The sequence below is a fragment of the Anabas testudineus genome, chromosome 10, assembly GCF_900324465.2.
Source record: "Anabas testudineus chromosome 10, fAnaTes1.2, whole genome shotgun sequence".
Taxonomy (NCBI): domain Eukaryota; kingdom Metazoa; phylum Chordata; class Actinopteri; order Anabantiformes; family Anabantidae; genus Anabas; species Anabas testudineus.
Window position 1 is genome coordinate 20,815,156 of NC_046619.1, and position 13,282 is coordinate 20,828,437.

The 13,282-nt window shown below is 43.1% G+C and overlaps 1 protein-coding gene across 2 annotated transcripts in view; it reads left to right on the top strand.

The window, feature by feature from the left end:
- Window positions 1-2,270: 2,270 nt before the first annotated feature.
- LOC113160284 (protocadherin Fat 4) overlaps window positions 2,271-13,282 on the top strand; it is a 91,941-nt gene continuing 80,929 nt past the window's right edge. For both annotated transcript variants that reach the window (XR_003298683.1, XM_026357471.1), the window contains exon 1: window positions 2,271-7,810. Coding sequence is in view for 1 of the 2 variants with exons in the window: in XM_026357471.1 (XP_026213256.1) it covers window positions 2,708-7,810 (5,103 nt within the window). In the remaining variant the exon portion in view is untranslated. The remainder of the gene's footprint in view (window positions 7,811-13,282) is intronic.

Genomic DNA, 13,282 nt, shown 5'->3' on the forward strand with positions numbered 1-13,282 from the left:
TGGCTCAAACTTAACAACAACTTGATATTTAAAGCGTCCTGAGAGCTCCTGCTTTAGTTGGTGTAATCATGTTAGCTAAACGTCTCCTGCGTGGAAGTAATCTACTTTGAGGCTCTGTCTGCTACCAGAACATTGAATCTGTGTCAGACTAGGCAGGCAGAGCGGCTACCAGCAGACCAGCCCACTCTGTAATTCAATTACATCTGTTGACTCATGTCTTACTTAAAGTCCAAGCAGCCAACAGCCTGATTACGGAAGCCACAAACTGTCAAATACCGAACCTGAATAAACATCTGTCTCTCAGAATCAGGAGGGTTATAATTATCTGCAGTCATGTTATTTCACAGGACAGATAAGTGCAACACGGGACTTCAGGAACAAGCTCCCCCTCCCCGATCATCTGAGCAGAAGTTCAAATGTTTGTTCTCTCTGCAGTTCTTCTTCTCAGTGAACTCATCTGACCTGAACACAGACCAGGAGTCGAGGTTATGATTTGTTCTGTTCTAAATGATGCATTTTACCTGCTGTGAAACCTGAATTACAGCTACAACTAGTAGCAGGATAATTCATCCAGTAACTAGTCGTTCACCAACATGTTAATTTATGAAGGTGAAACTGAACAAACTCTAAAGACTGTGAAATGTATTTAATCATTTTGCAATGACAATATTTTTACTGCATAAAACAGGCACATTGATGTGATAATGTTCTGTTCATCAGGTAGAAATGAAAGTGTAACGTAGGTAAATGTTTGAATGTACATTTCTTTAGTTTTTAATTATTATAAATTAAAGATAAATGACCTGTGAATTGTTAAAGTATTTCATTTCCAAACAGCAAGTCTCTGCCCTTTTTAATCAAATGAATCAAAGATGCTTCTCCAACCCTTAACTACCACACTCGGGTCATTTATTTCCTAATACTGACACCTGAAGTCTCTCAGAACGTAAACATTTGTACAATATAAACTTCAGCACTGCAAGATACAAATAATCGAGTCGTATCTGTTTGTTTTTCCTGCACAACACGGACAAATTGAACGTGTTTGCTGCAGTGAGTCCTTTACAACAGACAGCAGGAATCTAAAGGAAAGGTTGAATGTTAAACAGCATTAAGAATTTTTAAACATCTCTGTGTGAACTGTCTTCACATGCAGCTCAAGGCCTTTAAGCAGTGCTAGGGTAAATATATAACATCTACATCCCTTAACCTGTGGATGGTTTTCATTCAGGTAAATATTTACTGTAACAACAGTAGGTTATAGCAGCTGTGATATTTTCAGTAAATGTATTTTAACAGTGTCTATGAAGGATTGATCATTGTTATATGTACATATGTATATGTATGAAACTCTCTGTATGTCGCTGACTTTGAACAGGTTTTCACAGACACTGGTACAGACGACACTGAGCTGAGAACAACAGTTCTTAACACATGCAGAGGGAACTAATATATTTTAAAATAAGTCCATTTAGTCTTTTTCTGGTGAAGGGTGTGATTTAATGTCAGTGTCCTGTGTAAACCTCTAGTGTCCTGCAACACTACCATGATTTGGCCACTAGATGGAGATATTTACTCACAGTTGGGATTCCACAGGTTGTGTTTTCTTCATCATTTCCTTCAGTCAGTTGTGACTTGAAACTTTATTAGACTTTACCATAGGAACATCCAGATTTATACAGCATCTAAACAAATGAATGAGACTAGACTGACATAAACAGAAGAAAAGAGGCCCAAGATGTGAGTGTCTCATCAGTACAAACATAATAATAATAATAATAATAATAATAATAATAGGATAATTTCTTTATACTATCTTATTATATTATGGTACTATTTTATTACTGTAGGCTATACCATTTGAAATGTGACTTGTTCTACACTAATGTGATTTTTAAGTAACTTTTAAAAGTATTAATATTTAGTTTTCTCTCTTATTGTATTTGTACATTTTGTACCGATGCTTTAATATTTTCTATGTGGAGATAATGACTTTCATCTCCTGAGCTTGTGGAGATAGTGTTAACACACATTCACGGATTAATGCGGTAATTAGGACATCAGGGGCATCATTACCTGTCCTGTTTGATTGACATCTTCTTCCACAAGCGGAGACAACGGAGCTGCGCAGCACAATGGAAGAGCAGAGGACGGTGGGGGGCGGGCAGGAGCGCAGTTATCCAATGGGATCAGTGATGGGAGGGAGTTTGCCGAACTCCAGCTTTGTCCTAACTTACTGGGACTCCTGAGCACAATATGACTGAAGCGCTTGGACCGTTATTCCACGGGACCGTGTATAGACTGAGCTGCCTGCGCGCACAGCGCCGCTGACCTGCGCCCTAACTTTGGATAAACTTTTTTACGCATCTCCTCGGAGCCAGGAACTTTCGTGTTATTTTGTGTTTGAAGGGATTGTCAGGTTCCGTCCTGAAAATGCTTTTTAAGGAGTTGAACTGAAACTTCTCCGGTCTGCAGGACTCCTTCTGTTCATTCAGAGGATACAGTGCGCAGCGCAGGATAGAACAACACTTCTGGAGTTCTCTGAGACTCTGAAGAAGTGTGGAAAGGGTCGTTGCTGGGTTTCCCATTGACTTCTTTTCTGCACACTTGCTGGAATACAATGTTTTAGGGATTTGTCCAACCTCAGTAAAGTTGATGCATCATAGGCATGGACTCTGTCTGAGAACGGTGGACTGGCTAACTGACCATGGCGTTCACAGGTAGGGGCTTAGGCCGGTTTCATTTGATTTTACTAATGCTATGGACTCTGTCGCAGTACTCAGCATCCAGCCAAGTCCGTCAAGAGTTCCAGGTCCTGGAGGAGCAGCCTATCGGGACCTACGTGGGCACTATAGAGACCAAGCCCAGCTTCACGTACCGCTTCAGCGAGAACCACAAACTTTTTGCAATCAACGGCACCACGGGAGTCATTTACACCTCCTCGGTGATTGACAGAGAGATTTTGCAGAGTGATGTCATAAACGTCGTGGTGTTATCCAGCCAACCCACCTACCCCACAGAGGTCAGGATAGTAGTTCTGGATATTAATGACAACTCCCCGGTGTTTCCAGACGCGTCAATAGTCGTGTCTTTTAAAGAGGACGCCAGCAGCGGCAGACAGGTGATCCTGGACACCGCCACTGACTCGGACATTGGAAGTAACGGGGTTGATCACACCACCTACAGAATAGTGAAAGGCAACGAGCAGAGGAAATTCCGCCTGGATATTACAGTCAATCCTAGTGGAGAGGGGGCATTCTTGCACCTTGTTTCAACTGGAGGCTTGGACAGGGAAGTTACTCCTTTCTACCAGCTCCTCATTGAAGTGGAGGACAAAGGAGAGCCAAAAAAGTTTGGCTATCTCCAAGTAAACGTCACTATTCAAGACATTAATGACAACCCCCCCATGTTTGAGCAAGATCAATATCAAACCAGTGTTTTTGAGGATGCAGCTGTAGGTTCCAGTATTCTGCAGATAACAGCATCAGACCAAGACGAGGGAGCTAATGCTGAAATCAGGTACTTTTTAGATGAGGGGACACCTTTCCAAATTGACCCCAAAGCAGGTACTATTATCATAAAAGAGGGTTTGGATTATGAGAGTAAGAAGGAGTATTCCCTGACGATTCACGCAGTAGACAACGGGGTGCCCTCTCTGTCAGGCAGAACAGAGGCAACAATAAAACTTTTAGATGTGAACGACAATGACCCTGTAGTGAAGTTCAGATATTTCCCCACTACTTCCAAATTCGCATCTGTTGATGAAAACGCACAGATTGGCACAGTTGTGGCTTTACTCACTGTTTCAGATTCAGACTCCCCCACGGCTAATGGTAACATATCGGTTTCAATCTTAGGAGGCAACGAGCAGAGACACTTTGAAGTGCACACGTCTCCTGTGCCTAATTTAAGTCTGATCAAAGTGGCCAGTGTGTTAGACAGAGAGAGAATTTCCTCATACAACCTTACTGTGTCTGTGTCAGACAATGGCAAACCTATGGCCCGGTCCTCGTTTGCCAGTCTGGTTATTTTTGTCAACGATATCAATGATCACCCACCCATATTTCAGGAAACACTGTACAGAGTAGATATAAGTGAAGACATACCGAAAGGCAGCTACATTAAAGGGGTTTCTGCAACAGATGGTGACTCTGGGCAGAATGCCAATCTGCGCTACTCCCTGGTGTCTGGAAATGCTTTGGGCTGGTTCTCCATCAGTGAAAACAGTGGTCTGGTTACCAGCGCCGCTTTGCTGGATAGGGAAATAGCATCTGAAATTGTGCTTAACATTAGTGCCAAAGACCAGGGGCTGCAGCCCAAGATTTCCTATACTCAACTGATAGTCAACATCACTGATGTGAATGACCAAGTGCCCACATTTACACAGAGTACATATCATGTTTCCCTTGTGGAGCATGCTCCTGCTGGCACTGAGCTGGTGGTACTGTCTGCGTCAGATGACGACCTTGGGGCCAATGGAACTATCCGGTTCTCATTTGATGCAGAGACTCCAGCCAGCATCCAGGAGCTGTTTCGCCTGGATGCTGTGTCAGGGCGATTAAGCACAGCCGTGGAGCTAGACAGAGAGGATCAGGCGTCCTACTTACTCCACATCCAGGCAGCAGATGCAGGCAGCCCCCCTTTGCACTCTGTAGGAAAAGTCAACATCACACTGAAGGATATCAATGACAATAGGCCAGTTTTCTACCCTGTGCAGTATTTTGCCAATGTGAAAGAGAATGAGCCATCGGGTTCTTATGTAACCACTGTTTCAGCCTCAGACCCTGATTTGGGCCGAAATGGCACAGTCAAATATATAATTACAGCTGGAGATGTTGCCAAATTCCGCATTAATAGCAACACAGGGAAAATTACCACCCTCGTGCCCCTGGATAGAGAGGAGAAAACTGCTTACCAACTGCAGGTGACAGCAGCAGATGGTAGTGGCCTCCGCTCCCACACCCAGGCCATTGTGACTGTAACTGTCATAGACACACAGGATAACCCACCGGTGTTCAGCCAGAAAGTCTACAGCTTTGTCATGTTTGAAAATGTTGCTCCTGGGACAGTTGTAGGCACAGTGTCAGCCACCACTGTAGATCTGAACACTAATATTTCATACCTAATCACTGCGGGGGACTACAGGGGGCTTTTTGCTTTAAACAGTGCAGGTCAGATCACAACAAGAAGTCAGATAGACAGAGAGGAGCAGGGTTTTTATCAGCTGAAGGTTGTAGCCAGAGCTGGAGAGATCACAGGAGAGGCCTTTGTTAACATCACTGTAAAAGACCTAAATGATAATTCTCCTCATTTTATTCATACTGTGGAGCATGTGAGTGCAGTGGAAAACTGGAGCACGGGTCATGTCATATTTCAGGCCAAGGCGTCAGATCCTGATGAGGGCACAAATGGCATGGTGGTCTACAGCCTCACACAAAACCCTAAAAACCTGTTTCATATTCATGAAAAGCATGGCCTCATCACGCTAACTGGGCCACTGGAGGTCACGACAAGTTCCTATGAGGTTGAGGTCATGGCATCAGACATGGGGGTTCCCCAGCACACCTCTAGCCTCATTCTTATCATCAGTGTTTATGATGTTAACGACAACTCACCAGTATTTGACCAGCTCTCATATGAGGTCATCATCCTGGAGTCTGAGCCTGTTAACAGTCGCTTTTTCAAAGTGGAGGCCACCGACAAAGACTCTGGTCTCAATGGGGAGATTATGTATGACATTGCTGGTGGCAACACAGGTGATGTGTTTGGTATTTTTCCAGATGGGCAGCTGTATATCAAAGCAGAGCTGGACAGAGAAATACAAGACAGATATAACTTAGTGGTTGTAGCCAAAGACAGAGCAGTGGAACCGCTAAGTGCCACCGTCAATGTCACAGTGATTCTAGATGATGTGAACGATAACCGCCCCCTCTTTAACAGCACCAATTATGTGTTTCATTTTGAGGAAGAGCAGAAGAGGGGGTCACTGGTTGGAAGGGTTTTTGCTGAGGATAAGGATTTTGGACCTAACAGTGAGGTCAGATATACATTTGAGACTCCACAGTCCAACTTTGAGCTGAATGCTATCACAGGGGAGTTGACCAGCACGCTGCAGTTGGACCGCGAGCCCCTTATGAGACAAAGAGGCGCCGCAGTGTTCAGCTTTGTGGTTGTCTCGTCAGACCAGGGTCTCCCCAAGCCCCTCAGAGACCAGGCCAAAGTGCAAGTTTACATTCAAGACATCAATGACAACCCACCTAAGTTCACTAAAGACATTTACCAGGCCTCCATCTCCGAGTTAGCGCAAAACATGACACAGCTCCTGCGGGTCTCTGCCTCTGATGTAGATGAGAATAAGAATGGACTGGTTCGTTATCACATCTCTGAGGGCAACGAAGAAGGACAGTTCACTATCGATAGCAGCTCTGGACAGGTTACTTTAGTTGGAAAACTGGACTATGAATCCACATCTTCCTATTCACTGAAAATTATAGCTGTCGATGCTGGTGCTGTGCCCTTGTCCTCCTCCTGCTTGCTTAGTATTAGCATCCTGGACGAGAACGACAACTCTCCCTCATTTCCTAAGTCCTCATTGTCTGTGGATGTCCTGGAAAACATGAGAATAGGGGAGCTGGTAGCCTCTGTGACTGCTACGGATGCAGATTCAGGTCAAAATGCAGACATAACATACAGCATCACAGCTACAAACAACCACGGCACGTTCAGCATCAGCCCTAACACCGGCAGCATCTTTTTGGTTAAAAAGCTGGATTTTGAGACCCAGTCATTTTACAAACTGAACATCACTGCTAAGGACAATGGCAGACCACCACGCTCCTCATCCATACCTGTGGTTATTCATGTCAGGGATTTTAATGACAACCCTCCAATATTTGCCCCTGGGGACATTTTCAAATCCATCCCTGAAAATCTACCTGTATCTGCCTCAGTGATGACTATTGCAGCTCATGACACAGATGCAGACATCAATGGGCAGCTGGAGTACTCCATTGTCCAGCAGATTCCCAGAGGAAACCACTTCACCATTGACCCAAGCACTGGGCTTATATACACCAACAAGGAAATCGACAGGGAGTTCTCCAATCTATTTGAGCTGACAATCAAAGCCACAGACCAGGCAGTTCCAGTTGAATTTCGTCGCTTTGCCCTGAAAAATGTCACAATATGGGTCACAGACCAGAACGATAATGTTCCCACTTTTATGTCCCAAAATGCACTTGTGGCTGAGCCCAACATAGTCATTGGCTCCATCCTGACTACAGTAGTGGCCTTTGACCCTGATGAGGGGGCAAATGGGGAAGTAGAATATGAGCTTGTTGAAGGGGACTCAGGCACTTTTATCATGGACAGGTACAGTGGGGATATTCGCCTGGCCTCCCAGCTGATACCATCCCGACTAATATACACCCTCACAGTGTCAGCCACAGACCACGGCACAGACCGCAAGACCTCCAGAACTGAGCTGACCATCATCCTCCAAGGGATGGATGGTCCTGTCTTTTCCCAACCCAAATATATCACCATCCTGAAAGAGGGACTTCCGCCTGGCACCAATGTTATCTCCCTGGATGCCTCAAGTCCACGAGGCTCTGCCACCAGAGTGGAGTATTTCATTGTGGCGGTTCGCTGCGGTGGAAAAGCTGTGGGACGCCTTTTCACTATCGGCCGCCACACTGGAGTGATACAGACGGCTGCAGAGTTGGACCGAGAACAAGGCTCCGACCTCTACCTGGTGGATGTGTACGCCATTGAGACAGATGCCAGCCAGCCCAGGACACAGCGTGCTGAGGTCAGTGCACTGCTAACTTTTCTGTTCCCACATGTACAGGTACCAGAAAGCCACCTTATAATTTGCTCTACCAGTCTATTTGATCTGTTTGGCAGGGAGAGGGTATTAACTCATCCACTGGCATTTGTAAGACACATTTGGATGAAATAAGTGTAATGAAATCAAGGTTTGGACAGGAAAAAAATAGAGTGAGACTGTCCAAGGCCCATATAAAGCAGAGCCACCTATTGCATTTGTGCTCATTTAATAAATTCCTTTTTACACACAGCTCTGCATTATATTAAATCAGAATTTTTTGGACATGAATAAGAAAGTTTTGGCATGATAACTTTATTGTTCTCGTTCCCAAAAACATACTCTGTAACAATTAATCTTGAACGTGCCTCCTTTAATATTTGAACAGTCTGAGAAGGGGAAATGAGTGTTGATTGTCCTCTGCACAAGCTCCTCTCATGAACAGAAATATTCTTATCAGCAGATATGAATTGCACAAATCAAAAAAAGCCTCTTTTACTTTCCTCTCTTTACACATAAATCATTTAAGGATTCAGTTTCAGGTTCAAGGTCCATCATGGCTTCCCTCAGTGTCTCAAGTAGATATGAAAGTGAGAGTAATTCATATGATCTTCTATTGCAGGTATGCATCATCAGTGCCAGTGTTACTTGGAGCTTTTGAGCCTGAGGCTGTTTTGGTACTGGGGTGGTCTTAAGGAAACTGCTACATAGGCAATAACCAATGACCATTAAAATTGAATGACCTCTTAAGACTCTGTGAAAGGATGCTGAGGGCAGGGAAAGAGAAATTTAAGCTGTCCTTTGAGTTTGAATTACACGATGCACCTTTTTCAGTCTTTTCCTGAAAAAAAAAGTCCAGTTAAATTCTCCAAAGTGTAATGTAGGAACCCTAAACCCAGGCTGGGTGGCTAAGGCTGCGCTGCTAGTCAAATAAAAACCAAATGTGATACCATATATGTTTTGGAAATTGTATCCAGGACTTCAAATGACATGTTATCACAGCCTGCATGACACATACACTGCGTATAAATCAGAGCTTGTGAAACAGAATGAAAAAGGTGAAGGCTGCTTCTCTTCAGAAATGTATTTTGTGTTTTTGTATTGCCTGATTAGTGGGATACTTTTGACAGTTGTTATTGATGCCTTTTAGCCTCTGCAAATATTGAAACTGAAATCCAATACTGCAGTAACTTATACAGTATGGAGGCAAGCTTACATATTATCAGAATCAAGGATTACTTGGCAAAATCGTGTTAGCTGAGTTAATGTAAAGGTTTGTTCAGGCCAAATGGGAATATCAAATGTTCTCTCACTTTGCCTGCAGCGAAGATGGCAATCTGCTTTGCTGCAGTCTCTACTGTCGAGCTAATGAGTGAATATAGTGCTTCGAAGCACCATTCCCAAACTTTAAAGTCTAGGTGGGTTTCATGCTAAGGTTGAACTTTCTCACCCCTTTGAGAGATGACTTTACCACACCACCTGGCTGAGTAGTCAATCTCTCCACTTTGAGAAGCGTGAGATCTAATAACTTGGAGGAATTCAAATGACCTTCCACATTTGGAAATCTAGCCTGTGTTTTTGCTGAAATGCATTGGGCAGTTGTCTCTATGGCTGTATTTTTACCAGCACAAATGAGCAGGTCACATTGGCACTATTTGCTGTCTCCTCTGTCAATGAGATCTCAAAGCACAGTGTGGTAAAATAGTGTAAACCTTCAGACTTAGACTAATGTTTTTCCAGTGCAATGTTTATACACCAGATACCCGGTAGCAACTGGGGGATTATTTTCATCCCTCGGGTTGTGACCCTTTCACATTCTCCATTTCCCACTCTCCCCATTGATTGGATGCATAAGGGAAAGCTGGCACTTTTCCCTCTGCTATGCACCATGTGTGATGTTTTGGAAAAACTCAGACAAAGAGAATTTAGCTTTATCAATGATCATGATCTCTAACATTCAGGACACTGCTGGGCTATGGAATGAAGGGGCTTTTGTGTTTTCTTCTAAACTTGGCATCTTAGTTAGTGTGATTGTTTAACAGATCTGTCAGTTTTGTTTGTTTGTAGGACTGTATGCACCTTTTGTCGCACATCTGGGTCATGTATGATGATCTGCAGTGGGCACTTCTGCCACAGCCATGCCAATCGATGGCTGTGCAATGAACTACAGAGAGTTAGATGTTAAGTTGTTCTATTATGCTTCAACAGTTTGTGAATGACATGCCATTACCGAGAAATCGATGTTTATTCTTCGTAGAAACTGGTTGGAAGGAAGATGCTGTAAAGGTCTCTTGGCAGCAGATTGATCCATTGTTGGTTAGTGCAGATTCCATTCATACCTTTCGGGAGGATGTTTTTTATATTTCACTCACAGTTTTGATTCATCACATCCTGCAACGTCCTCATTTAGAGGTAGCGAGAAGTCCTTCCTCCTTTCACTCATACTGAGTAATTTGCCACTGGATTACAGAATCCTTCTCCACAGAGACTGAAACCTTCAAATATCAGTTCCACTCTTGTCTCTAGCTCAGTCAGTGAAGTGAACACATTATCAGCCATTTTTCTGATTATAGCAGTGGAATATGCTGGAAAATGGGTCAAAAATATTATTGTGAATATTAGTTTTTATATTGATTGATATTGATAATTGAAATTTACATTTAATACCATAAACAAAGAAAGAAACAAACAAGTTCAACATGTGCAACATGTTTGTTACACCTCAACAATAAATGCAGTGTTATCACTACATGTTGTTTACAAGAAAACCTCACAGGGTACGTTTTAATTAGAAAACGTAGGAAAGAAGAAGCACATACAGTAAAATCCACTGGACTTTTTGTCCATAGTATGTTCATGGCCATATATTCTTTTTCTGTTTCGTTTTAAAAGTCCTGAACAAACTGTATCACAGTTGTTACACAGCTTCTATGTGTCTCCAACAGTCTAAGCAAAACTGAACATTTTGGTGTAATATTCCTTTAAAGAACCAACTAAATACCGAGAGCTGTAAAGAAACCACATAGATCTTCCTGTCACCTCAACAGTCTGTTTCTCGTCCTCTTTGCTCTCTTGCTTCTTCTGCCTCCCCCTCACCCTCAAACCCTTCAGCCCCTATACACCAGACTGCTACAACTGTTTTGTTAAACTCACTCTGAATCAAAATGAAGTGCATTTTTTCAGAGAGGCCCTCAAGTGACACATAAGTCCTTGCCCCCTCCTCTTAAAGGCATTGTTCCCCCTTGAAAGTAAACACAGTCCGAGTGCTCCGCAGGCCTTCCTTTGTTTTGCCTTCGTAGATAAAGTGTCGGACTGCCCTGGCCGTGATTCGGGAGGTTTTTGTTATTTTTTTGCCTGTGCCAGCATCTTGCCTTGGCAGATTTAGGAGTGTGTATGGATGCCCCTGTCAGCTAGCTTTCCTCCCCTCTGCTCACCAGCGAGGGACGTATGGTAGAGCTGTTTGGACTTGTGAGATTGAAGAAAGACAAGAGTGTTTTGGGAGGGTTCTGGACTTGTCAGGCACTGTTACTGGGAGCTGTGGGAATGGAGGACGAGGGGGGGGTGCATTAAATATTTTGCTGAACGTTCAAGCATTACTAGGAATCATGGGTAGCAAGAGGGAAGGGCAGCGCTCCGGATCCTTTCCTAAGCAGGTGGGGGCAGGAGCGCTCAATATGCCAGCCCAGAGCTTTTGGGACATCACCGTCTGGGGAATGAGATCAGTTGGCTGAGTCAGATATAGAAATTAGTGTTGACCTCTGTTGCTATGGATAGTTTGTGCTCCGATATAGTCATCATCCTGTTCGTTAAGTTGTATATTTCTGTGCCTTTGCATCTCCTTTGTGTATCCCTGCTTGTTTTGTGTCTGTGGGAATCTGTTTGTGTCTCTCTCTGTGTTGTGGATCAGTCTGATTATAAATCTTGTTGTGAACGAACTTCAAAGTCTCTTTGGTTTTATTTCGGTCTGTCTTTCATAGCCTCTTTTGCTTTCTCTCTGTTTTGGTGAGGCTAAACCTTCTTCAACATGCAGAGAAATGTGACTAGAGCATCAGAGGCTGAGGTTGTAGAGTAGATGGAGCACAAAAAAGCTGAAATATAAAACCAGCAAAGGCAGCCAGGTCAACGGGGCAGGGAGGAGAAGGTCATGTGCAGCTGAACAACATGATACGGATGCTGGGTTGGAGTGTTTGTGTGTGAGTATTAATAAAAATTGAAATAATGATGAGTGCACTTTTTAGAGAACGGTCAAACAGTGTAACAGATAGCCCCCCAAGTGATGCATTCACTGTTCTTTGTTGAATCACTTGAACTGAGCTGAAAAAAAAAAACATTTGATTACGTCCAAGCTTAGTATTAAAATTTCATGTTCCTCAGAAGACACATTTTACAAGAACTGGACGAGGAATGATGCAGAACAAACTGAATCCTTGTGTATTGTAATTCACGGTCTAATTCCAGTGTTTTTTAAATGCGTCGTCGCTCGTGCACGTGTGCTTGAGAAAGGGTAGTAATGCTGCAGTCCTGGCCATAAACAAGGTTGTAATTCACGCAGTAATCTGGGCGGACACGCTATTTTGAAACGGTCATCGAAGAGCTGATGCATCTGCTCAGGTCTCCCTCCTCGTAGGTGGTCGGTCCAGGTGAACCTGTGGTTCAGCCCGTGCCGAGGAGTGCCAGTCGTCTCCGAGCATTTGTCCGTTTTATGAGACAGTTACTGTAAAAGCTGCATAAACATTCTCTCATGCGTGCAACCAAACGCTGCCAGAATCACACACATATGTTCACATATTGAAGTTCAAACTCACACAAACGTTCGAAGTGTAGGAACATTTGAAACTTTACCGCAGTCAAAATAATTCCGGATTCATTTAAATAATTATGATTATGCTGCTGTCAAAAATGATCATTGCAAAACTTTTATTAGGATTCAAAATGAGCCCTTAATGAACTTTGCGGTTCATGTCCTCTTTTTTTATGACTCCACACTGTTTGTTAATCTTTGTCATGATCCATTTAATTTGTGGCACAGCGTAACTGGAAAAGCGTTAAACACTTACTGCTACTCTAAAGCTCATTTAACCACTTTATGGAATATATTTAATATTCATAAACCCTATAGATTTTAAATAAGATTTTTAAACGAATTCACAAGTGAGCGTCACTATTTTAAAATTCATTTCATATTTGACTCGTTACACCGTCACTTATTGCTCAATTCAGCATCACTTTAGCAGTTGGTGAGTATTTCATCTTTGTCTTTCCCCAAGCCGAGTGTTCATGGGTGAGCTGCAGCAGAGTAACTTTGTGTTTTTCTCCCCCATGAATTACAGCTGAATAACTAGTATGAATAGAAAGAATAAATGTAATTTGGTGTAGCAAAATATATACTTTGTCAACTCAGTCATCTAGTAATCACACAGATTTGTGATATTAGCTCCTGTGGGGATCCAGACTCCC